We start from the raw sequence: 26,806 nt of genomic DNA, 5'->3' as shown, positions 1-26,806 counted from the left end.
TACTAAGAATCATTGTGAGGCAGTAGCCCAGGGTTGCCGAGAACTCACAGTAGTCCTCCTGTCTCAGCCTCCCATGAGCTACCATACCCCAGTTACATTCCCAAGTCTTAATTTTACTCATCACTCTCTCTTATTCTAAACTTATTTTCATGTTTGATTTTAGTGGGAATATAAAAAGAATTTTGAAGAAAACAAAGGATTGTATCACTTTGATGCAGAGGCCACCGAACACCTGCACCATAAAGGCAACGCCACCCTCCAGAGTCAGGTGAGCTCTTTGATGAGCGCAGCTCACCCCTCAGACCTAGTGACCATTGGGGTGCCTACTGCTCAGCACCATGTTCTTGGAAGAATGGAGCCCAAGAACATTAATTTTGCTTCAGAAAAAAAATATCTGAGACTCCATTTTTTATCTTTTGGGTCAAGGAGCTGGAACCATGTTTCAACTTAAAGTAGTTTTCATAAAAATATGTTCTTCATATAATTAAAAAGTTTAAATCTAGGAACTAATTAAATTGTGATCAAATCTCATGATGATTAAAATTTTTACAAGGTGCTGATTTGACATTTTGAGCTAGAAAATTAATTTTCTGGGTATAAGTTTTTATTATAATTTCTCCATTTAATTATAAGTGTTATTGAAAAGGGAAAACATCCTTATTAATGTATTTTAAATTAATATTTCTTCTAACTATGAAACCCTACGTATTCTGTTAAAAAAAAAACTTAAAACTTTCTTCCTTCCTAGCACATTGTAAGACCAGTATCTGTTTTTTATTATTATTCTAAATTTAAATAGTTGCTAAAGATGCTATTTCTAGCATCTGTTAAAATAAAGATTTACATGACTCTTTTAAATGTATTCCATGGAACATAAATTTCACAGCGATTTGAAAATAACTTACTCTCTTCCCTTCCTGTTGCTGTGATAAAATACCCCAACAAAAGTGGTTCAAGAGAGAAAGGGTTTATTGGGTTCACAGGTTACAGTCTGTCACTGCAGGGGAGCCAAGGTGGTGGGAATTTGAAGCAGTTGGTTACACAGATGAGTCCATAGCAGAGCTCAATGAAGTAATGCACACATTCTTGTGCTCAACCCACTTTCACAGTCTAGGACAAACACCTAAGGAATGATGTCACCTAGGCTGTCTCTTTCCACATCAGTGAACATAAATGAAACAATTTCCTTCAGGCGTGTCCAAAGGCTAACCTGACCTAAGAATTCTCATTGAGAGTCTCTCCCAGGGGATTCTAGAGTATGTCCAGTTGACACTTCAACACCCCTCCCCAAAGTTTGGAAGCACAAGTTTTGTCTGTAAATCCATTCTCATTCTTTCTCTCTCTCTCTCCCTCCCTCCCTCCCACTTCTCTCTTCTTCCTCAAGATAGGGCTAACCTGGGAGTTTCTATGTAACTTGACTTGCAACTAACCTCCTACATCTGCCTTCCCAGTGTTGGGTTTACAGATGTGCACCACTATGCTTGCCTTAAATTCTTACATTTCTTTGAATTTTCCCCCACAAAACTTTATTCTAATATAGTATGATATCATGTATGCAGCACTCTTATTTATCCATTAAAATTTTCTATAATAAAACTCTATCGTAAATAGGTATTTCACTTTTTTTTTGTCATTACAAAGTTCTAAGTACTGGAAATTTTCCTTTAGGTTGACTACCTATCATTATCATTATACAACTTAAATAATTTTACAAACCATTATGAAGTGTTGGAAGACATCGCTGGCTGGTTAGAGGTCACAGCCTCCTCATGGCCCAACAGCCTATCTCAGTAAGCTTGGCAAAACGGAGCTCCCTCCCTCCCTCCCTCCAGCAGAACTTCCCGCCTCTAGCTGCCCTTATTTGGAGAATGCCCCTGAGCCTGGAGGACTGACCTTATCTAAAAGCTCTCTCTAAAACCAGGTGCCTGATTCATCTTTAACTTGACCCTTGGCACAGGTCCCTGCTAAGAAGACGTGCTAAGGGCTCTGCTATAGGACTCTACTGCCACATACTAAGCCCTGTGATAGGAGCAAGCTGCTTAATGCAAATTAGGTCCCCAGGCTCCCCAATCCTATATATTCCTTATACTCTGAAATAAAGTCGAGCTGATTCACTGAAATATGTCTCCTGGAGGGCTGTCTCCATTCGTGCTCATGGGCCGCCAAAGCTTTCTTTTGCCCCCTCTGCCTTTTTCCCCTCTTGACCTGGTGGCCATGGCCGACAGGCCAGGGGTGGGTGGGAAAGAGGACCCCTACAATGAAGCCCAAGAATGAATGAAAATGCATTGCTGAAGTGAGTCATGATCAAAGCTTTCCTATGAACTGAGTTAAAAGTATCACTAAAATTCAACCATGATGCTGGCTTACATACAATTTTAGCTTTTTTTTTTTTTTTTTTTTTTTTTTTTAAGAAATAGAAGACACCAGGTTGGGAATACAGCTTAGCAAGTAAGAGTGGCTGCTGTACAAGTATTGAGGACCTGAGCTCACCCCTAGAACCCAGGTCAAAAGCTGGGGGTGGCTGTATGCCCCTGTAGCTGTAAGAGTGTAGGGTGGGTGATAGAGACAGAAGAATGGCTGGGGATTTCTGGCTGCCAGCCTAATTCCATATCCAGATCAGTCTGTCTCAAGGAAGTAAAACACAGGGTGATAGAGCAGGACACCCAGCATTCTCTCCTGGCCTCTGTGGCACGTCCACACTCACACAGACGTGTGTACACACCACACACATACACCACAGACACAAACGTGTATGTATACATACACAAAGAAAATAGAAAAACAAAACCTGAAGTGACAGAAAATATCCTTCCTTTTATAAAAAGAATGGAGATAAAACTAATTTTAATTGAAACAAATAATTCATAATATGATAATATTAAATAACGGATAGTGAAATAAAAGGAAATCGTATATGTTTTAGTTAGTATCTAGGGGAAAACTCAGGAGTTCAGGGAACATTTTCCCTCTGTTGACAGAAAGATAATCATGCTCATTTTTTAAAACTTATTCAAAATGTTTTGATATACATGGAGACTATCAGTGAGCTCTCTCTCACCTTCTCCTCCTCCTTCCATCCTTCTCTGTCCCACATATGTATGCTGTAAGTGCAGATATAAATAACCCCATCTATTTAATAAGTATCGACATACTCTACCTGTTTGACAAAATACTTTATTTGTCCTCCATAGAACACATTATTTAGTGTCCCATGACACTAAATACTTGACTCTGGGGAACCCATTCATCACCCTAAACTGCCAGAATAGCTTGGTATCACAAAACAGGATGATTAACTTGGCGTACGTTTATTGTGTTTTGCTCTATACTTAGGTTTTGGTTGTTGTCATTATTATTGTCAGGAATTGAACCCAAGACCTTGCCCTTGCTAAAAATGTGCTCTGCCACTGAACTATGTACACCTCTTATTTTTATATGCTTTTAATATTTTTTTCAATGCAGGTAAAATACAGAGAAGAATATGAGAAAAATAAGGGCAAGTCCATGCTTGAGTTTGTTGAGACACCATCATATCAGTCTTCAAAGGAGGCTCAGAAGATGCAGAGCGAGGTAGGGGACTGGGCTTGTTGCTAAAAGTTGATACTTGAAGTTTTCTCATTGGAAAAGAATCAGCCAGTGATGAGTGGGGTCTAGAGACAAGAGCTCTGCTCTGTGGGGCAGGCTTGGGGACCATGTTCTAGACCCAGCACAGCTCTGCAGAGCAGGCTTGCTGGCTTCTGTTCTAGACCTAACATTGTTCTGCAGGGCAGGCTTGGGGGCCTGTGTTCTAGACCCAACATTGTTCTGCAGGGCAGGCTCACGGGCTTTTGTTCTAGACCCAGCACAGCTCTGCAGGGCAGGCTCAAGGACCCCTGTTCTAGACACAGCTCAGCCCTGCAGGGAGTCTCAAGGACCCCAGCACAGATCTGCAGGACAGGACCTGTGTTCTGATCTAGCCTCTCACTGCCAGAGGTCACTGAATTTGTCTGCACCTTAGTCTACTGATCAACAACTCTAACTGTCAAGCAGATGAGCTCTTCTCTGCTCCCACATCCCATGGAAAAGCCCTGACACTTCTTCAGATTGGCCGTGATCAACACTTTCAAACTGTACCAATGTGAAAATCGAGTATCTAAAACTAGTTGAAAAATGAAGACCTGGTTCGTTTTCTTTCCCTCCTCCCACAATGGTAATAGAACCAACATTTAAATAGTTAAATCCTTATTTTGTGCCTGCCGCCTTGATAAGAGCTTCACCTATAGCAGCTCATTTAATCTTTAAAGGAAATGGCTTGAGGAGAATGTGATCCGTGCGTTTGTAATGCACTGAAGTAAACTGTCTTAAATAAAGTCACATATCTGGTCAATGTCACCAGTGTTTTAGGACCTGGTCACCATCATGGTACTTCCTTCCTTTGTAAGTTTATTTAACTGACCCCCGACCCCACCCCCAGTAATACTTGAATGTGTTTTGTTTATTTATTTTGCTTCTAAGAGAAGACAACACTGCCACAAGCAGCTACTCCTCAGATTATAGTTTCTCTGACCAGGTGATCCCTTCATTTTCTTTCCATTTAGGGTACCAGGCAGTTCAGTCTACAGTCAGCATCCACCCAGTAGTGTCAGGCAGTTGCAACTTAGCATTACGGTTTTGTTTGCCATCTGCTTTGTTGGGATGCTAGGATCCATCTTTTTGGAAAAAAGCCCCTCAGACAACCTGAGACTAGCTGGACACACTTGGTTAATTCCTTCTTAAGTCAAAGAGGAGAGAGGCATTATTTATCCTTTCCTGTCATATCTTTTTAAGTCTTTTATTGAATTTGATAAAGAACTGTCAGTACCTGTGGAGACTAAGTGAGTTGTCTGTTTTAGGTGACTTGGCAGAGCTGGGAAATTTGGTCCAAGTTCAGAAGCCCACAAAAGCTCACCTTAAAGAGGACAGATTATATTGGAATCTCATTTCTCCATTTAGACAACAGTATAGAAAGCAGTTTTGGATATCCTTTATATTGCACGATTATCTGCCATTATAGAGCCGCCTTTTATGTGAGCTAGCAGTGGATTTTTAATGGCTCTCCCCATTTTATAGGAAGTACGTGGCCACTGTTGCAGGCCCACAGCCCAGGGAGAGATTTCGACTTTCATGGTTCTCTGCAAGTTTAACAGTGTGTAAAAACTGTTAAACCTGTGTTCACTGAAGGATACAGAGAACAAAGGTCTTTTGTTTTTTACTTATTTATTTTTTTTTAATGAAAGCAACACCTGGCTGGTGGCTTCCGTCTCATCATTACCATGATCTCACAGCTTCACCACAGCCTCTCCGGAATTTCTTCACAGCGTTTCCATGGCTTCCCCTTAGCCTTCTCCTTAGCCTCCCCTTAACCTTCCTGTGGACTCCCCTTAACCTTCCCGTGGCCTCCCCTTAACCTTCCCACGGACCCCCTACAGTTACCCTGTGGTTCCTCACATCCTCCCTGTTGCTCGCCCATAGATTCTCATAGACACCCCCCAGCACCCTGACATCCTCCTCATGCCTCCTAAGCTGGTCAGCTCCCTGTCACGCTCTCCTGGCATCCTCAGCCAGAGACAGGGACTCATGTGGAAACCCCTCTATCATGCTGTTTCTGTGATTATCTTAATTTTCTTGTACCCCAATTACTTAACTTCCCTCTCACCAACACACCATCATCTACCTCATCATTCATGGTTAAGATATTTCAAGGCCTTGGTTCTAAATTAGAAACGGTAGTAATTTGGAGAGTTGGGATTTTAGCGCCTCCTCTCTCATGATAGTCTCTCTTGTTTTCTTCCCTGTTTGCTCTTTTCCCTCCTCCTAGTGCGACAGACAGGTTGTCCCTTTAATTATAGCCACTGATGGTTAGGTTCCTCTTTTTCCCTTCAGATTTTTCAGTTCTGCCTGTTCTCAGAAAGGCTTGATGAGAGTCAGGGCTTCCATTAGGGGAATCTTTTGGGCCAGATTGATATTCTCAAGGCTAGAGAAATAAATATCTAAACATTTTAGATAAAGGGATGTACAAAAAGACCTTTGGACATAGAAAGAAAAAGCAGACCTGAAGAGAACCACCATGCTGTCCCAATTAGTTCTGCCTGGAAAAAGAACACTTTCTCTTAATTTTTCTTGTGTGTGTGTGTAGTTATGGTTAAGTCAAAATGTTTTTAATGCAGCTTCTTGATTGATTTACTGGACATCTATCTGCTCCAGCCTTTTCTCACAGCCATGCTCGTTATTGGTTGAGTAACTGTATGTAACACAAATGCTAAGTGAGGAGGCAACGTGTTTCTCTTCGCCTTACTTCTGCTTTGGAGAATATGTTTATTCACACAATTACTTTTCTTTGTAATAGATGCATAATGAAAATAGAAATAGCTTCTCATTTTGCATAAGTAACAGTCTTAGGCACAATTTATTTATTTTATCATTTTATGATGTATTTTGAATAAAACATTTGGTAAATCTGGCTCCTGTTTACTGAATGTTTCAGATGAATAGATACTTTGCCATTTGAAGAGGTTATTTTCCTAGTCGTAAAACATGGGTTATTAGGATTGGAGAGGTTGATTAGTGATGAAGAGCACTTGCTGCTCTTGTGGAAGACTCAGTTTCAGCACCCAACACCCAGATGACATCTTACAACCATCTAACTCCAGTTCCAGTGAATTCAGTGCTCTCTTCTGGCCGCCATGGTACACATGTATACATGCAGCCAAAACACTCATACACATAAAATAAAAATATATAAATCTTTAAAAATAAAACACAGGTTGTCTTTGATTTTCAAGGGTGTAACTCAAATGCTAGAATTTATATTCATAGCCAAGGATGTCAAAGCAGGCCTGAAAGGCAAGAATTGTTATAGATTTAGCTCCTCCCCAACAGGATCACCATAGGCATCTTCCATTTATTTCTCACGTGAACTCCAGGCCTCATACATGATGAATAAGCGCTTAGTCATGGACCATCTCCAGCTGCCGATGTGAACTCTTAAGGGGAACCCCTAGCATTATGACAAGGTTATCCTCACAGTGTAGCTTCATCTGTATGAGAAATCCATAAGTAGTAAAGCAATAGTCTCAGTGCTCAAGTCATGAAGCAACAGTAACACCCATTTCCCATTCATCTGATTGCATTTTAAATTGGTTCTCCTGGGCTTACAAAAGGCTGCCTCTGAGAAGGATAATGGGGTCTCGAGCATTTATACATTTGGAGAGTTTGAACTGGCTTCTACACCACCAGATTTTCTTCCAGTGGATGAGACAAACTTCCTTTTGAGTGAAGCCATCAGATGATCCAGTCAGAAAGCCTGTCTTCTTCTTCCCGTAAAATGGAATGATGTTAATCACATAAGATTTTCAGTGCCTTTGCTCAGCTTGAGAAATTGCTTCGTGACTCTGTTCTTCATTGGTAGAACTGTGTTGCTGTGAGCCACATGGCAGCAAGTAAAGGAATAAAAATATGGGTTAATTTAAGTTGTAAGAGCTCATTAGTAACAAGCCTAAGCTATTGACTGAGCACTTATAAGTCTCTGTGTGGTTATTTGTGAGCTGGCTGGCGGGACAGAGCTGACTGATGGTCCTGATGGAAAAACTCCACCTATATTGTGAAATTGCCCAAACTAAAATTATTACTCTATTGTTAAAAAGACTGCTTAATTTCGGTGTATGAGGTTGTTTTCACTTATTTGCAAGCTTTTTGTAATAAAGTTTATTAAAAAATAGTAAAGAAGATGAGATGGTAGAATTATATGAGAAAACATAGTTTGGTTCTGAGAATGAATGCTTGTTCTCATAGTTTTCTTATACTCACTAGAGTTCCTTACATTAAATATAATATGGTCTTATTTGACAGAAAGTTTACAAAGAAGATTTTGAGAAGGAGATTAAAGGGAGGTCCTCACTGGATTTAGACAAGACTCCTGCATTTCTACATGTGAAGTACATCACCAACCTGATGAGGGAGGTATGGCCTTGTGCGTTTATATTACATGTCACAAAAGAGGAAAACTGGGGAAGTGAATTCAGAAACATCTTAGCAGTTCTCTACTAATTGCATATTTGTGATGTGAACTATTTTTTTTTCTGGCCTTTACTAACAGAGCCTTGCATTTTCTTAACACAGGGATGTGTAGTTAGTATGTCTACTTACTTTTGAAGAAAGAAATTGTCCATATTTTCTGGAAAAACTTGAAAATTGTTCTATTTTTGCATTGTGATTCTAGCTCAGAAGCTTTGTGGGTAGTGAGTTTTATAGTTTCATAGCAGCTGGTTTTTACAAATAATATTAAGTAAAAGCTTGATTCTCTCTCATAACCCATATATATAATTATATATGTGGAATTATATATAATTTTTATATTACATAAACTCTAACATATATTTATAGTATATATAATATAATATACATGGAATTACACACACACACACACACACACACACGTAGCTAGAGTTTTCCTGACTGGCCCACAGTCAGGACAAACTCTCTCACCCGCCAGTCCCACAGCCGTTCAGACCCAACCAAATAAACACAGAGACTTATATTGGTTACAAAATGTATGGCCGTGGCAGGCTTCTTGCTAACTGTTCTTACAGCTTAAATTAATCCATTTCTATTAATCTATACCTTGCCACGTGGCTTGTGGCTTACCGGTACTTTACATCTTCCTTGTCCTGATGGCGGCTGGCAGTGTCTCCCTCACCCAGCTTCCTATTCTCTCAATTCTCCTCTCTGTTAGTCCCGCCTTACTTCCTGCCTGGCCACTGACCAATCAGTGATTTATTCATTGACCAATCAGCAACACATTTGACATACAGACCATCCCACAGCACACACACACACACACACACACACACACACACACACACACACACACACATATATATATATAAATATAATTTTTTTATTTAGGGAGATGTGAATGTATGCAGTGCCCCACTACCACAGATTATGCAGCTGAGTTTTCCACATTTTGGGAGAATTTCAGGGATCAGCACATTAGTGCATAGGCTAAGCATTGTCCTGAGAAACCCACTTTCTATTTCTTCTCCTGTTTTTTTCTGTTTGTTTGTTTTTGTTGTTGTTGTTTTCTGAGACAGGATTTTTCTGTGTCACAGCTGCTCTGGCTGTCCTGTAACTAACTTTTTAGATCAAACTGGCCTTGAACTCACAGAGATCTGCCTGCCTCTGCCTTCCTGAGTACTGGGATTAAAGGAATTTGCTACCATGCCCAGCTCAGAAAACCAATTTTTTGAAAGCTTGATTCTCTTAAATTTAGTTATCATAAAACATATTCTACAACCAGTTTTAATTAAAAAAATTTAATCTTAACTTTTAATTATGTGTTCTCCCATGGCTGTGTACATGAGTGCAGTGTCTGTAGAGGCCAGAAGAGGGCTTCAGGTCGCCTGGAACTGAAGGTGTGATACACCCAAACTGGGAACCTGAGTCAGGTCCTCTGGAAGAACAATTCATGCTCTTAACTCCCGAGCCAGTTCTCCAGCTCTTTGCGTAGTTTCCCTGCAGCATCATGACATTTGATATCAGAAATGAGGGACTCACTTAGGAAAGTCTGAATAGAGGATTTATTTAAAAGTTCTCTCTCTTCTATGTGGGGAAAATTACAGAGTTAGCACACAGCACAGAAGAACTCATTGCTGTGTTTTGCTTTTATCTTCTTTGAATTTTTCTTGAAATCTTAATTAAAATTTGGCTCAAAGTAAGGTATTAAATTTGTTGAATATTAAATTTCTTAGCTTTAATAAATCAAGACATACTTGTACATCAACACTTTGAAAAAATTAATCCATTTCCTCCAAGTGGCTCAAAGCTAACTGAGAGCTCTTCTAATTCTATTGTGATATGCTCATCTAAATGATTATATTTTAATGCAATCTAAAATGTAATGTATAAGTAGAATACAAAAAGAAAAGTGAAGTCCCATCTTATTCTAAATTTTTGAATCAAAGAAATGATTCCTCTGGAAGAAATGTCTTAAGCCAGTGGAATGAATTGAAGCATGATTTCCATTTGGAAGCAGCTTGTTGTCAACTTTTAATAAGCAAATGATAGCTGGCCTTTGCCATTAAAGTGGCATCAGAAATTACCGGGATTCTTTAGAACAGCTTATAACATCTATAGGGATTCGCTTGTACTTTTTTTTTTGTCACTTCTTATTCTTGTAAATTTTCTTGAAACTGAGAACAAATAAATGAGTGTCCTGTAACTGCTCTACATTTTGAAACTATACTCTTTGTATGCATATTAAAGCTGGATCTTCTAATCATTTGCATACAGATGACAAAGTGAGATTAGTCCTTTCCTTCTCTTCTTTTCTTCTTTCTTAATGGGGAAAAATATTGCCCTAATTCTTTCAAAGGAAGTATGCAGAACAATAATGCTATAACTAAAACATAGTAAGATTCAGTTGATAACATTTTGAACTTAGGGGTCTGAATGTCTGAACTGGGCAGGAAAAGGCCCAGAAAACTATTCACTGGGTTGAGCAGCTTGGGATTATTGTAACAAAATATGGTAGACTGAGTGGTTTCAAGTTAGACATTTCGCCTGACTCTGAAAACCAAGCCCCAAATCAAGGTGCTGGTGGATTTGGCTCTGGGTGAGAGTCCTGTTCTTGCTGATGGCTTTCTGACTGTTGTCACTACAGCAGAGGAACAAGGGAATTCTGGCCTCTTTTTCTATGGAACTTTTAATCTCATCATAGGACCTACCCTGTAACATCATCGGAACCTAACTACTTCCCAAAGAAGCTAGGGCTTCAACACATAGATTTCTAGAAGGGACACAAGTATGTCGTTCATAATGGCTGATCTTTCACTTAGTTACATAGAAATATCTAATGGAAAAAGCCACTTGGTTACTTAATACAATTATAAATTTCTCCATATAAGCCCTTAATTGTAAATGTATTCTATGCTCCGTTCTTTATGATTTTATATTGCCATGTAGAGTCTCCAAATTATCACTTTTTATTCTAAAATGTATGTTTTATGTAAGGCCTTTGGCTGTTCCAATATTTTGCCTGATTTTCCTCCATTGCCCTTTGGCATTAATAGGACGTTTATTTTATTTCCTTTTGTTCAGATGGAAATGGAGACTGAGTTACTCAAAGGGCCTCCTAAAGGTCACATGACCAAATTAGTAGAAACTCTGACTTTTATCAAGGTCATTTGACTGAGGGCTATTTCCAAAATCACAGGCAGGCTTGACGAAGTCCTCTAAAGCTATTGTTTGATCAGAAATCAAGCTAATTTAATGATTTAGGATGGGGGGGGGCATGTGCCATGACAGGAACCCCAGAATTAACTGCAACCTGATTTCTTATCATTAAAGGGAATTATTTTTATTTAGCAAAATATTCATAAAATGAAACTTGGTTTGATGGAATAAGATATTATTTTATAATGCAAGTAAATAAGGAAATAAGAAACTTGTCAATAGAGAATAATTTATATACAAGAGTCTGTAAAACAGCTGTGACTACTTGGGATGTAGCTCAGTTGGCAGAGTGCTTGTCTAGCATGCACAAAGCCCTGGGTTCCATTCCAGCACCACATAAAATGGGTGTGGTAGTCTGTACCTATAATCCCAGCATTCAGAAGGAAGGGGAGAAAGATCAGAACTTCAAGGTCATATTTGTCTGTGTGGAGATTTCTAGGCCAACCTGGGCTGTATGAGACTCTATCTAAAAAAAAAAATTGAAAAAAGTGATATTAAGACAGACATTCAAAATCTATGTTAACAATTTTCAGGAAATTATTTGGTATTTTTTTAAAAACAATTCTTTGAATAAAATACTTAAAAATACCTCTGACTACTGCAACCTTTGGCTTTGTAATTCTTTTCCAGTAAGTTCTTTTAGAAATTCACATTAAATAGATATTTCCAAAATCACTTCAAATAAAGAAGCCTATTTATTCTTAAGATTTTCTTCAACACTTAAAGGGAAGATATCTTTTTAAAGAAGTTCAGTATGATGCCAAAAGATATTGGGAGAAAGGATGAAGCACTGGTAAAAGTGGATGCCACTTTGAGTTTGATAGAGGAGAAAATTAAACGTCAATGGGAAAAGGCAAGAATGTTCAGCATCTAATTTTTTCCTTCCTAGCAATATTTTCTCCTGTCTGTGGTCTCTAGAAGACATGTAAACTGGCATATGAGTTAAAGTAATTGCAGAGATACCTTCAAGTGAAATATTCTATTCTTGTCTTATAGAAAGAATATAAAAAAGACTTGGAAAATGAAATAAAAGGGAAAGGAATGGAACTTAGTTCAGAAGTCCTTGATATTCAGAGAGCAAAGCGAGCATCTGAAATGGCCAGCGAGGTGAGTGGGTTTTTTTTAGCAGCTCAGAATGAGAACATTTTCAGCTTCTTTCCCTACCAATACAGCTTTCTCAAAGGTTCTATATGACACAAGTTATATGTGTGGATGATAATAAACAGCCATGTCATAGTAAGGCTTTCCCCAGGAAGCAAATTAAAGGTAATTTCATCCTCACCATCTTTCTATATGCAGTAGGTGCAGAAAATGGTCATTTTTAAAGAAATTTGTCTCATAGACAAAATAGTCCTATGAGATTTGACCTGGTTATTTAAAAGCAAGTAAAGGCATACAGTGAGACAGGTGTGGCCTCATGTTCTGGCATCAGCTGCAATTGAACGGCTTGTGCTCTCTTGCTTTTTAAGCAATACACATTTCTAGTCTTCAACTGGTTGCTAAAGAGTTAAACCTCTGTATGGAGTGAAAGTAGTTGCTTCTCATTTCATATGAACTTTATAAGAAGAAATGAAATGTCCAAGAAGTAGTTTCAGTCTCCTATTCCTTATATTATTATGACGTTGGTATCACATAGTGGCTTTGTGAGACTCTTTGTGGTTAGAAAGCTTCACATGAACCTGAGAACCTTACTTCAGGCACCCACCCGGCACACGCATGGCCTCTGGCACCTGGTTAGAGACCTGGCCTCCTCTGCTTTGGCCCCACCCACTCTGACCTAAGAACCCTGTTACAGGTACCTGACCATACTGTCCAGGACCAACACCTGGTAAGAAACCCAGCTTCTCCTGCTTCAGGACTGTCCACTCTGATTCAATTCCCCAATCAAAAGCCACAGACGAAGCCACTGAATTAGAAAATAGTGTCTACCTTTTTGTTGTCTACAAGAAATAAACATCACTTTTTTGACTAGACATTATCTTAGAGTGAAAGATGGGAAAAAATAATCTAAGCAAATGGGACCAGGAAACAAGCAGGCATAGCTGTTCTGAATTAACACAAAGGACTTCAAACCAAAACAAATCGAAGAGACAAAGAAGACCACTTCATTCCAATCCACCAAGAGGACATTATGATTCTAGCACAAGTCCACCAAAGTTGGCTGCACCCAATTTCATAAAACAAACACTACTAGGTATTAAGTCACAGATTAACCCCAACATAGTTACAGTAGTGACTTCAAGATCGACTTTCACCAATGGTCAGAATGTAATCAGAGAAACAGTGGAGCTAAATGGCATCATAGGCCAAATGAACCTGATAGATATTTACAGAACATTCTACTCAAACACTACAGAATACACATTTTTTTTGGTCAGTATGCCACAGAAGTTTCTCTAAAAAAGACAATATATTAGTACACAGAGCAAATTTAAGAAAATTGAGATAACTTCATACATTCAATCTGACTGCAATCAAGTAAATCTTTGTTAATAAAAATAACAGAAAATAAATAACAGAGAAACACCAGAAGATGTACAAACTCATGGGGATGAAACTACTCAATTATCAAGTATTTGAACTTTTGAGGAAATTAAGGAAGAAATAGAAAAAGTCTTGGAATTAAATAAAAATGAAAACATAACTTACTAAAATCTCTGGGATAAAATGAAAAAAAGTCTTAAAAGGAAATGTGTTGCTCTGAGTGCTTACATTAAAAACGAGATGGACTTCAAACAGATAATTTAATAATGCACTCAAAAGGTTTGGAAAAACAAGAACAACCCAAACTGAAAGAAGTAGATGGGAAAAATAATTGAAACCAGGGCAGAAATTAAAGAACGAGAGACAAATATGCAAACAAGACAATATGAAGAGCCAACGACATGAGAAGTTGGTTCTTTGAAAAGATAAATGAGATTGACAAACCCTAGCCAAATTAACTACGAGAAAGAGAAGATCCAAATTAATAAAATTAGAGATGATAGGGAGACATCACAACAAACTGAACATAGGCACACATGGAAAATATCGTTCACCATGACCACATTAGCTTTATCCCAAAGATGCAGGAATGGTTTAATGTATGCAAATTGATAAATGTAATAAAACTTGTAAATGGACTTAAAGACAAAATATACGATCATCTTAGCAGATAGAGAAAATTCTTTTTGACAAAGTGTAACATCCCTTCATAATAAGAGCCCTGGAGACAACAGGATTGGAGAGAACATACCTCAACATAACAAAGCCTGATATGTATGTCAAACCCATAGCATTTTTGCTAAATGGAGAAAACTTCAAAACAATTCCATTAAAATCAGGAACAAGACAGAGCTGGCCACTGTCTCCTGTCCAGTTCAATACAGTGCTTGAAGTTTGGCTAGAGCATGAAGATAAGAGCAGGAAATAAAAGGGATGCACATAGGTAAAGAAGTCAAAATGTCCCTGATTGCATTCTTCACAGAAATTGATAAAGCAGTTTTGAAATCCATATGGAAACAGGAAAGACTACTAGTAGCCTGAGCAATCTTCTTTAGTTGTGATAATGTGGCCAGTCTACATTGAGGGGTCAATCTTATTATTGCTTGTCAATTATATCTGGAGAGTTTACTTTAAACTAAAAATGGTAGGGTCCAGTTGAAAATTGAGTGGTAAGATGGTAGTAGGAATAGCAACAAAACAGACTTTGTTAAAAAAAAAAAAAAAAAAAAGGGACTGGAGTGGCCATCTAGAAACAGAGACTAGAGAAAGCCATCTTTCTATTCCTAAGTCCCACTAATGATGGGTTCTGTGTTTGTTGCCTCATTTTCCTCACTGTGGATCTCCCGTGGAGCAATGCTTACCCTTATTTCACAGACAAGAAGGAATTACAGGGATCATCTGTAGTATTTATGGCTCAGCTTCTGAGTGCTCTGGCCTCATTCTCAGTCTACTCCCTATAGCATGAACCCATCTGCATTCCTTTGTCTCCCAGTGTCCAGGACAGCACTCCATGAAGATTATCACTCAACAGTTGCCCTTTTAATAGTGTAAGAACATCTCCAGTGAGAACAGTGGTTCTAATTATGTATACTCCCCAAATTGCTTAGTTCTGTGTGATCATGGATAGTAGTAAACATTCCATTCTCTTGGACATTGGTTATATACCTTTTTTCTTGTGTGTGTGTGTGTGTGTGTGTGTGTGTGTGTGTGTGTGTGTTGTATCCATTCATGTATATGTGTTTGCACAGGTATGTGATATTTGGCCAAAGGTTGACATTGAGTGTCTTTCATGATTGCTCTCTACTTTATTAACTGAGGGTCTCTGCTGAACCCAGAGCTTTCTGATTTGTCTAGTCTAGTCTATGTGGCTTCTGAGGGATCTAAACTCTAATCTTAATGCTTGTATAGTAAGTGCTTTATCCACTGAGCCATCTTACAGTGCTCTTTTGGTCTTTTAAAAATGTTTAGTTTTTTTTTTAAATCATTAACTACAAGTATAAGTTGTCTACAGAGTGACTAAATTGTGCTGAGCATTGCTTTTACAGAAAGAATACAAAAAGGACCTGGAGTCAGAAATTAAAGGGAAGGGAATGCAAATTGACACCAATACACTTGAAATACAACGTGCCAAGAAAGCTGCCAAGATAGCCAGTGAGGTGAGTGGGGAGGGTCAGACATACTTCGAAACTCCTATTTTTGTACTCAACAATCATATCAGCAGCTAGAGTAGTGCATGGAATCTCTCAAAGCTTTGTGGGCTGGTTTGACAGTTTGGAATGGAAATCATGTCAAATCGTGATGTTGATTTGAAAATGTATAGTTTCCACTTTGCTTGTAGACTTTAAATACATCAAAGGAAGCTTAGAAAGAGACATTTTCATAGAATACACACAGATACATGCACACAGGGACGCACACCCTGACATATTTTATTCCTGTGTTACAACACATTTCATGTTAGTCTAGGGTATGATAAATACTTTTATAGTGCGTTTCTATAGTATAGTTCATATTCTGCTTAGTGTATTTGTGTTTCCAATGTTTTGAGGAAAACATAGAAACCACATGTTGAGATTTTAATGTGAGTACAATCTTTGTTTCTATGTGATTGTGTGTTTAGAAGACTTCCTTTGTTCATTTTATATCTGCACTTGAGATTTCTAGATTCAGCTTTTGGATTAAGAGATGATATGTCTTGAATGACCATGTGCATTCATTCAGTGCCACTTTCTCTTCATGCAATGTATATGAAGATGTGAGTATAACAAAACTGTAGGAGTCAGACCATATGTACATTTTCTAGGGAGATATCCGGGATTGTGTTCCATGCTTCCTGAATCTCCTCAGTGATTCTGAGAGTACAAACAAGTCACTCGAATTTGATAGTGTTTAGGATAAGGCAGTTATATAAGAGTACTATAGAAAGCGGGGGTGCAGATTAAGGAGGGTGATTTGCTTATCTCAAGGTTTGGTAGTGAGTCTTCACTAAGGCTACTCTGAGAGCTACCATGACTCTCACAGCATAATTGGTCATTTTTAGAAGTTTGTTGTAGACTTTCAGATCTGTATGTATGATATATAGACAAACATGATCTTGTATATACAGAGACTTAAGTAAACCTTAAATGCAGTTATGCTGTATAATTTCCTTTCTTTTGCTTTCATTTACTGTTGTGGATTCTTTTTCATTACTTCATATAGTTGCCTAAGTCTTTTAGAAAAATTATGTGTTTTATAATGTGGATGTGGATATGAAGCCACTGAAATTACTGTTGTCCATGTGTGTAAGATCTCAACATGTTACACCAAGATAAGAACTCTTAATTTCTCCCCTACCTCTTCTTATCTCTTCTGCCTCTTCAAATGGTATCAGACAAGCCTTAGATGTCACCTTGATTCCACTCATCAATTACACCTTGTGACAGTATTGTAAATCCATTTACATTTCCCTGCCCCAGACTAAGGTACCATATCCATTCTCAGAACTGATGCTGTCATGAGGGAGCTATGTCAGAAACACAGACAGACATACTTGTGTCTCTCTACAATGTCAGCATATATTGAATAACACCAAAATTCATAAGGTTTAGCAGTTTTAATGACATTAATTTGCAATAAAACCCACCCACCTTGGTAGCATGGACAAAGTAAATGAAAGTTCTTTCTTCTAATTCTTCTAATTGTTGTTCTGTCTTAATTACTGTTAACTCTTATACATCACTCACACACACACACACACATATACATACACACACATATACTTGGTTACAGAATGAATATAAGTAAAAGCAGAATTCAAAGTTCAAGAGGTTTTAGAAGTGGCCTAAAAAATGTCTGTGTAGATAAAAAATGAACTAGATCAGCGTGGAGAAGGAGCTGCTGGTGGAGTTGAAACCAGATGTGAGAGCAAAGCTGCAGAAACCAGAAGTGTAAAGACAAAACTGGGTCCCGAGTGGAAAATGGGTCAGGAGCAAGGAACAGATGGGCTTCACGGAACAGACCTGGTCAGGTACAGATCGAGAAGGTATGAACAGGATGATGAGTAAGCAGTTGGGTAGCTGTGTCAAACAGTGGGGGACTGAGCCAGGTCAGGGAGTCCTCGATCTTCCATCATCGGCACACATCAGGTAGGAAATTATAGGCTTTCTGGGGCCATTCCACCATTGTGTTAGTTATCTGTCATTTATGAAGGCCAGGTGAGAGCATTACACTTTTGCTCAATGTGGTGTGCCCCATAAATTCTTGAGTTTCCCTGGTATAATTTTAGCACACACATGTGCCTCCAATTTAAATTCTTCCTAATAAACTTGTAGGCTGGCTCCCTTTTTAGCCTCAGGAATGAGCCATTAATCAGTGTGTGCTAGAGGAGTGATGTCTGATAGATGGTGTGTTTTGGGGTCCACCAGGGGGCCACAGTCAAAACTTAGTCAGAGACTTCTATTATGGAATATGAAGGCAGGGCAGAGCCCAAAAAGCCAGTATTATATGATATGGAGTGGCTTAGAGTAGGGTACAGCATGATTTCAACAGTTGTAGTGAATTCTTAGCCCAGATTCTGCCTCAGTGTTCTCTCTCTCTCTCTCTCTCTCTCTCTCTCTCTGGTTTTTTCGAGACAGGATTTCTCTGTGTGGTTTTGGTGCCTGTTCTGGATCTCGCTCTGTAGACCAGGCTGGCCTCGAACTCACAAAGACCTGCCTGGCTCTGCCTCCTGAGTGCTGGGATTAAAGGCATGCAACACCACTGCCTTGCCAGTTCTTGTTCTCTTAATGTGCATTTTTTCATCACAACAGCCATACTTTTATGAATTTTTCTTATTCTTATTTAGAGGCTGCATCCAGTATTAGTTCAATTTAGCAGACTAGAGTGTATTACAATGGGGGTGGGATTCAGGGCTAGAAAAAGCAGCTTATGAAATTATTATCATTAGAATGGCTGTTGGAGCCAACTGAAAGCATCCCTCTGGAGCAAGGACTACAGAATAAGTAGAAACTATGAATTTAACCTTCTGCCTAGTAGCAGGCTTCTGAGACATATGAGCCCCCCTTTTTTAGTAGATTGATTTTAATCACTCATTTTTGTACACTAGATTTTTCTGTTTTTTTTTTATATGTGTTAGGATAATAGTGTGAATTTAGTTAGTGACAACTGAAGAGAAAATAGTCTTAGGGGAGTCAGCTGTGTTCCCCATGGCCCAAGGAGATTTTGGAGATACTGAGATGCTGTTATCGTTGTACTCTTAGTGGCTCATTTGTATATAATCTTAGTTATTCATGTTCCATCTTGCCAAATTGACAGGCTCTCAAATCCTTTGCAATTAAAGTTTGGGATTTTGCGATTGATTTTTAATATCTAAAGTGGAGTTTAAAAATAGTGTCAATGTGATATATTGTTGGGCCAGTATCCTCCAGTAGTCAAGCTTGTACCGTTTCTGTGGACTCTCTATAGCCAATGAGACATCAGCAAACTGGACTCAGTCAGGGGCTCTCAGGACACTTGTGTGTTTGGGTTTGCTCTCTTGGAATGAAGCTGTTATATGCTGTTTCAAGCCTTCCAGATTTGGAGGTGTTTTGTTCAAACAATGATGAAGTTGCCTAGTGATACCTTTTACAGAATGTGTCTGGTCATTTTGAAAGGTTTTGCATTGCTTAAGGATGATAGGGTTCAGTTTCCCTTCGTGACTCAGTTCTCAGACAGGGTGAATCTGTTGTCATTCATAACCAGGAAGAAAAAGAAAGGCTCTTCTGATATACTTCATGGTAAAGGAAGTGCACTCATCCCTGAACTAACCACATAGAACCAAAGACGGGGTAGAATGATTTATTTAAGTTCCATAGGGTCCAGAGACTTGGGCAAATATTACATAAACCCAGTGATTTAGAATGGAAGTATAATAAGTTGCAACCATCGAGAACAGCAATAATTTTATAGTTACTTTATTGATAGTTATCAACCAAATTATATAGTCACCAGTAAATTTTCAAGTTTATCATTGGAATATAAGTTTTCCCAATCTAGTTCTGTACTTTTCCTTAATTCAGCTTAGTAGACAAAGCCTCCTGGTTATGTATGAATATGTTACTGCACATCCTACTTCTATCTTGGTATATAGAAGTAAAAGAACAGGTCTAACCCAATTCCGGAACATATAGTCCTGATGTCAAAATGACATCATGTTTTTTTTCAGCACCATTTTGAAATGATTGCAGAGTACTGTGCATTTTATTTTCTACAGAAAGATTATAAAAGAGATCTGGAGACAGATATTAAAGGAAAAGGAATGCAGGTCACTGCAGACACTCTAGATGTTCGGAGAGCTAAGAGGGCATCCGAGATAGCCAGCCAGGTAAGGAAGGTGTGAACACAAAGTCTCAAATGAAGGTCCTGGAGGAGGGTGAATGTCACTTTTCTGTTAAAACACATAAATAGCAATATGGTCCTGGAAAGTTAAGCAAAGAACTGAGATTATTTTCTGTTCTTCCAGAAGCAATATCGGAAAGACTTAGAGAATGAAATTAAGGGAAAAGGAATGCAGGTGAATATGGATATCCCAGATATGCTTCGAGCCAAGAGGGCATCTGAAATCTACAGCCAGGTTGGTAGAGGATGAAGATACTTACAGTAATGTATACTAATCCCATCACAGTGTGCTTCCTGAGTCTTTTTGATTGACACCTTCCTGGAGACATTGCCTTCAAACTTAGAGCATTTTTATTAAGACCCTCCCTATCAAACTTGACTAACATTAGTAACTAGAAGGACAGTGGCTACAGAGCTAACTTAGGAGCCATTATAAAGTGCCAAAGTCCCACATGATCCCCCTTCTTTGAAGCCAAGAATGTTTTGACCTTATTTTTATTTTTAACTATATTATGTGCTTGCCTTGAATATTCTTTGTTCATACAACAGAAACGTAATTCTAAAAATCTTTTATTTCCATTTCACAATGACTAATATTTTAAACAGCCTTCAATAAAACAAAGTAGTAAAAATTATATTGTACTGATAATTAATGTTAGCTAAAAATTAGGAGAAGACCAAGTTTTCTTAGTAAAACTTATTTGCCAAATATATCTGTCACATATTCTTCAAAAACTTAAAAAGTTGGTCGTGAATAAGGGCAGTAATATTCTTAGAAGGATGAATGTTACATCTCTCATATGAAGAACCTGGATTTAAACACACACACACACACACACACACACACACACACACACACACACACACACACACACACACACGGGTGGAGACTGGAAAAAGTCTATGTGTAGAGGCAGGAACTGCTGGAAAGGGAGAAGAGGAACCCAGTGAGTGATAATGGGAAAGGAAAGACATATCCTGAGAAAGATAACATCTCAAAAAAATATTCATAGAACAAGTTGCTTATAAAACCTGATTTGGATTTAAAATGCATTATTTAATCATATCTTTGCTATAAAATTTACCTGAAAAGTACATCTCAGTGGAAAAAGTAATAAAGGAGAATGAAAAGCATGAAATTGTTCTGGAAGCAGCGAGTTAGATTTGACTAATGGAATTTATGATGAAATTAGTTTTGGCCCAAATTGGACACCTTTGCTCAAATTCTGAATAAAGCAAACCACTAAGTGTCAAAATTGGTTGGTTCAAGGTGGGGGTGTCAAGATGGTGGAGCAGAAATGGGGGAGCACCTGTCTGCTCCTCAGTCACCCGGGACTGTGCAGCAGTTGGAATAGTCCTAAAGTCACGGTGTTCCGTCCCTTGTGACTCATGCTGCACGAAGGCAATGAACTTGGAGACACTGGCTGTATCCACATGAATTGAGTGCAAGTCTTAGGCAAGTACATGAAACAGGCAAATGGACGCATGAGCCAGTGAGGAAGGATGCAGTGACAGCTGCCTTTCAACACGTTGCTTAGCAAGTGGCTCTGTGCCATTTGGTTACCCACACTAACCAGAGTGCCTGAGTTGAGTCTCACTTCCCATGCTTACTAGCTGGTGCCTTGGTTTCCCCAGTTGACAGTGATATCTGTTTGTGGGATTGATTGAATGGATGAATGTGTGTTGGGTATTGAAACAATGTCAATTACATCATAACATTATGTGTTCTCATAGGAAGGATAAACCCAGGTTTTATTAAAGGAGCGTACAGTAGCTCATTTACTGGAGAGGAACTTGAGATGTTTAATAACTTTAACTGCAAAAGTCGTAGCATGTTTTCCTTTGCCACAGACCTTTATCAAAGGCAATAAACAAAGCTTGTAACAAGGTAGATGTAGAAAGTGGGGCCACCGCAGGAGTGCTGGAGGTACTGGGGCAGAGACTGAGTTCGCTCGCACATAGAAGAAGAGGTCCCAAGTTTAGGAAAGATGTAGAAGTCAATCTCTCTGAGGTTTCTGAATGGTCTGGGGGTGAGTATGATAGCCTGCATGGCAGTGGGGTTGCTGTGACAGATGGTGTACTCACAACCTTTATTTTAGTGGTTGTGGCAGCAGCTACTTTGAATCTTAAGTTGTAAATTATAGTCATGTGGTAGGATAAAGCTGGATGTGGTACCATATCCCCTCCTCCCTCCACATAGAGATTTCAATTTATAATAATTTTGTATTTTTAGAAAAAGTATAAAGATGAAGCTGAGAAAATGCTTTCTAACTACTCCGCTGTGGCAGACACTCCCGAAATTCAGAGAATCAAGATGACGCAGCAGAACATTAGCAATGTGAGTAGCTGCTGGATGAAGAGTTTGGGGCTAGACGAATTTCAGGTTTTGTTTGGATTTTGGAATGTTTGCATGTGTATGATAAGTTATAGTGGGGATAAGATGTAGGTCTAAACATAAAAGTCATTTGTGCTTCGTATACCCTTTATATGCATAGCCTGAGATAATTCCATGTGTTATTTTTGGTGCACTTGGGCTGTGACTGAAACACATCACAGGAGCCAGGTGTGGAGCTTTCCACTTGTTGGCTGCCAGAAAGTTCAAATTTCAGATATTTTGGTTAGGGATGCCTACTTTTTTTTTTTTTTAAAGAAAAAGATTTATTTATTCATTATGTATACAGTGTTCTGCCTGTGTGCCAGAAGAGGGCACCAGGTCCCATGATAGATGGCTGTGAGCCACTATGTGGTTGCTGGGAGTTGAACTCAGGACCTCTGGAAGAGGAGCCAGTGCTCTCAACATCGGGGCCTCCAGCCCCATGGATACCCAATTTGTATTTCTTTTACAGTTAAAATTAATTGTATGCTTGTTTACTCTTGTAGTTCTGGGGATTATATCCAGGACCTTGTTCATGTTAGATAAATGTGCTGCTACTGAGATATATCCCAACGACACCCCCTCCACTTCTAAAATGTTATATTTTATAACAATGTCTTTTCCCTCACTATCTGATTTTTTTTCTCAGATGAATTTATTTCTTCAAAATAAAAAAAATTATTCTCACAAATCCCAATTTTTTGGAATTCCATATCCAAATTTTGTGTTGGGCACAAATGACAGGTGTTAACTGGATTTTTAGCTGGGTAAAAGTGTTATCTTCCACACTAATTTTACTGTGAAGATGAAAGAAAACATATTAAGGGACTTTCCTCCAGATTTTCACTGAATTTGTGTAAACAACATACCTAGAGACTTCCTAGTTTAGAAACGATTCACAAACTTCCTGCTTTTATTTTGAGTTGCCTGTGTACAGTTAAGAAAGTAGGCCTCTGTTAATAGATAAATGTATAAACTTGAATTTTGTGATGGAATTATCAAATACAATATCAAATACAGTCAAATACAATAATGTAGAATTGGCTCAGTCTTTTAGTACTTAAGTACATGTCTAATCAAAAGGGCAAATGCCATTAAGTTTGAGAACCTCTGGAATACTCTCCGTTTCCTAATTAATTGCCTGACTCTCACTCTCTGGTCAGGGAGACTGTCTGGTAAGTCTGGGATCTCCTTCAGAAGGGCCAGGCTGTGCCAAGGGATGGGCAGTTCCCACTAGAAGGGTCGGAGAAGTGGCTGCTCCTGACTCCCGTGATATTCCTGGTTTTCATCTCTTTCAGTTCAGGTCTTACATCACTCTTCCAGACCCCTTGGTGCCCATTGGATTAGCCAGTGCTGGTAATGGGGATCTTTCTGTCCGCATGTGACTTTCAAGGGCCACTGTTTTTCTGTGGAGAACTTTTGGTTTTGTTTTGCTTTGTGTTTGGAAGGGGTAGGTGTCATGAGTGGAGAGATTTTCAACTCAACAAAGGGGAGGTGAGGAAAATACAAGAGTCGAGGCTGATACTGGTGATAGAATATTTTCTTTGGAGACCATGAGGGACTTTTGTATTTGGAAGATTAGCAGTGCTGTGAAACCTCCCTTGTTCGGGGCTAAATGCTAACTACTGAGTGAATTTCTCTAACACATGGTTTGATTTTTCTCAGATACACATATGCCATATATCTATATCTATAAAATCTCTGTATCTATCTATCTATCTATCTATCTATCTATCTATCTATCTATCTATCTATATTGGTCTTTGGAGACAGGGTTTCTCTGTGTAGCCTTGGCTGACCTGCCATATGTTTATATTTGAAGCAAGAAACTATGGATTACCAATTTATATTCTTAGGGCAAATAACCTGCCCCTAGCTAAGGTACTCATCATTCGTTAGAACAAATATTAACTGGGCTAAGAGGTTATGAGATCAGAAACCAAAGTCGGCATTTATTATCACAATGGACTGTTTCCTTGATTCATGTAATATTGCTACCATAAATAAAACCAGTATTCACACTACTGTAAAACCTGAGAAATTGTCTTGCTTCGTAACAGGCAGATCTAGGACTTGAATTCCAATAACCTTATAGTTCTTATTTTCCTTTCCCCACTACGAAGGTATCTTACAAAGAAGGAGTGGGAGCTGGCACAGCCCTAAGGAACACTCCAGAGATTGAACGAGTGAAGAAAACCCAGCACAATATCAGTTCAGTAAGTTCTCCACAGCACTAATTATCCTTTCCCAGAAACAAGGGCTGCATGCCTGTGTTTAGTTCTTTTCCCAGTAGGTTGCTTTTTATCTTTTATTCTTCGCTTTCCTGAAAGGTGATGTCATCAGCCATCAAAGGTCTGACTTCCAGAATGAAAACTACAGCCTTGTTCCCCTCCATCCTGAGGCTCCATTTCATTTCATTTAGAGCAGAGCAAAGAAGACATGGGCCATTTTAATAAAATCTAGGATTACATTTCATCTTTTGGAACAGAATTTTAGACAGGGAAAGGATACCTTGAATATTTTCCCACCTCTTGGAGCAAAGGAATTGTACCCCAATGAAATGAACAAAGGGCTTAGTATGTTTATTTGGTAGCTGAAGTGGTACAGATTTGTTTTTTAATGTAGCACTGACTCATTTCGTCCTGTGTCAATCACATTTCTGAGCCTTTCCCAAACACAGCTCTGTGCCCATATTTCTATTTTCTGGCCTTATTTCCCCTCTACTTCCTCAGCCAAGGAAAACACCTCAGTTGAGTATAAATTATAAAGAGATCTTACCCTATGGTGCTTTCGATTCTGGGGAATCGCAGGATCAGTGTTTAATGCTACAGGAGAAATTTTTTCCCATTTCCTGCTTGGCATGAGCAACAGATAATTCCTGTCCTTCCAGGAGGAGGGGTTCATCTGTGTGCATTTCATAGATTTAGTTTCTTGCCGTGGGTGTGAAAATGATTCTTTCCTTAACGTTCGTTCCCTGATCCGTCTCTTTACTTCTAGTCTCAGGGACACAACCTTCCAGAACATTCCTTTAAGTCATCCAGCTAGAGATGTTTTCATGACATGTATTGGGGCTAACTCAGAGTTAGGTGGTGTCCTGAGCATGTGACCAAGTGGTGTTTCTTTTGGAAAAGGAATTCCAGGAGGGACAAGGTGATGTGTACTTTAATGCAAAATTATAAAATTGTGCAGTCGAATCTTTGTGCCATGAAGGAAGCTCTGTCTTGAGGATAGCGTCTTGAGAGAGGACCTGGAGACCAAGGCCTGGATTAGAGTGAATGACATTTGTTCTGTTTAATGGGAATCTGAATCAGGTGCCACTTGAGTCTGGCAGAGAAGTTAGTTTGGGAAGGATGTGTAAAATGTTACATTCCTTCACTTTGCAATGACAATGTTTGAAATGCACCCAGCAATGCCATCAGTTACAAATGTTGTATAGTGTGTGTGGTGTCCAGTCATTCCCCTACAGGGAAATGACTGTGTTATTTTCGTTGAGTCTTTAAAAGCAAAAATGTTCATTTTTAATTGTGTTGGGCTTTTCACCCTAAGAAAATCACACAAAACAGTACAGTATGTTGTCTTTTCTCCCCCAGTCCTTTCTAGCAAACAATAAATGCAGAGGAGTTCTGTGTCTCTGAGGTTGGGCCATGACCCCCTACTTAATATTCAAATGGAAACTTGGCCTTTCAAGATTAGCCCGATCTGTCAAACCAGGAGGTGATTGGCTAACCTTTAAACATCCCGACATTTTCCACCTCTGAGGACAAGCCTTTTTGCTATTAGCTCTCTGTGCTAAGATCTGTTTTTGAATTTCATTTAGAGGAAACCTGTCTCAGTGAACTTTCCATTTAACTATTTTGGGTCTGAGTTGAGACTGGCCTCTTTACTCATGTTAAATTCACAGATACTAAGACAGATGGTATCTGAGACTTGGAGGGACTAGTGCTCTATGATAGCCTAGATTTCAGCTTTAAGCATTACTGAGGGATTGCTAAAACCTATTTGTTGTAGATTTAAATCTTTGCTAAATTTGCTAAATTTCAGTGTGCATTTCCCATTCTTACATAGGTAGGTTCTCTTTGCCGAGAGTCTAGTGTTCTGTGAATTTTAGTTATAAAATGCCACCTGGAATGGAAGACCTTGCTAGTTTGTTTTCTTGCCCCATGTATGATCATTTTTCCAATTTATTTTCCTCCAAATAGATCTACCTGAAGGGGAAATTCGTGGATGGAATGAATGTCAGGATGCAGGGTGGGTTAGTGACTTCTTTCCATGGTGTAACCAAACACCTGACAAGAAACCACCTAAAGGAGGAAAGACCATGTTGGCCTATGGTTTGAGGGA

General features: G+C 38.9%; 1 protein-coding gene across 21 annotated transcripts in view; it reads left to right on the top strand.

Moving 5' to 3' along the window:
- The window catches only part of Nebl (nebulette), a 365,241-nt gene that overhangs the window by 296,172 nt on the left and 42,263 nt on the right, over positions 1-26,806 (top strand). For 19 of the 21 annotated variants that reach the window (XM_052728294.1, XM_052728291.1, XM_052728293.1 and 16 more), the window contains 9 exons: positions 164-268; positions 3,463-3,570; positions 7,867-7,977; positions 12,247-12,357; positions 15,780-15,890; positions 19,967-20,077; positions 20,216-20,326; positions 22,325-22,429; positions 24,589-24,681. The exons of 1 other annotated variant lie outside the window; for it this stretch is intronic. In XM_052728294.1, the coding sequence (XP_052584254.1) occupies positions 164-268; positions 3,463-3,570; positions 7,867-7,977; positions 12,247-12,357; positions 15,780-15,890; positions 19,967-20,077; positions 20,216-20,326; positions 22,325-22,429; positions 24,589-24,681 (966 nt within the window). The remainder of the gene's footprint in view (positions 1-163; positions 269-3,462; positions 3,571-7,866; positions 7,978-12,246; positions 12,358-15,779; positions 15,891-19,966; positions 20,078-20,215; positions 20,327-22,324; positions 22,430-24,588; positions 24,682-26,806) is intronic. One more of the 21 variants, XM_052728300.1, reaches the window with a different exon arrangement.

This window comes from Peromyscus californicus, unplaced genomic scaffold (genome assembly GCF_007827085.1).
Source record: "Peromyscus californicus insignis strain IS unplaced genomic scaffold, ASM782708v3 Scaffold_8__1_contigs__length_139910024, whole genome shotgun sequence".
Taxonomy (NCBI): Eukaryota; Metazoa; Chordata; class Mammalia; order Rodentia; family Cricetidae; genus Peromyscus; species Peromyscus californicus.
The sequence above is the reverse complement of the archived record's forward strand: the minus strand, read 5'-3'. Positions and strand labels throughout refer to the sequence as shown.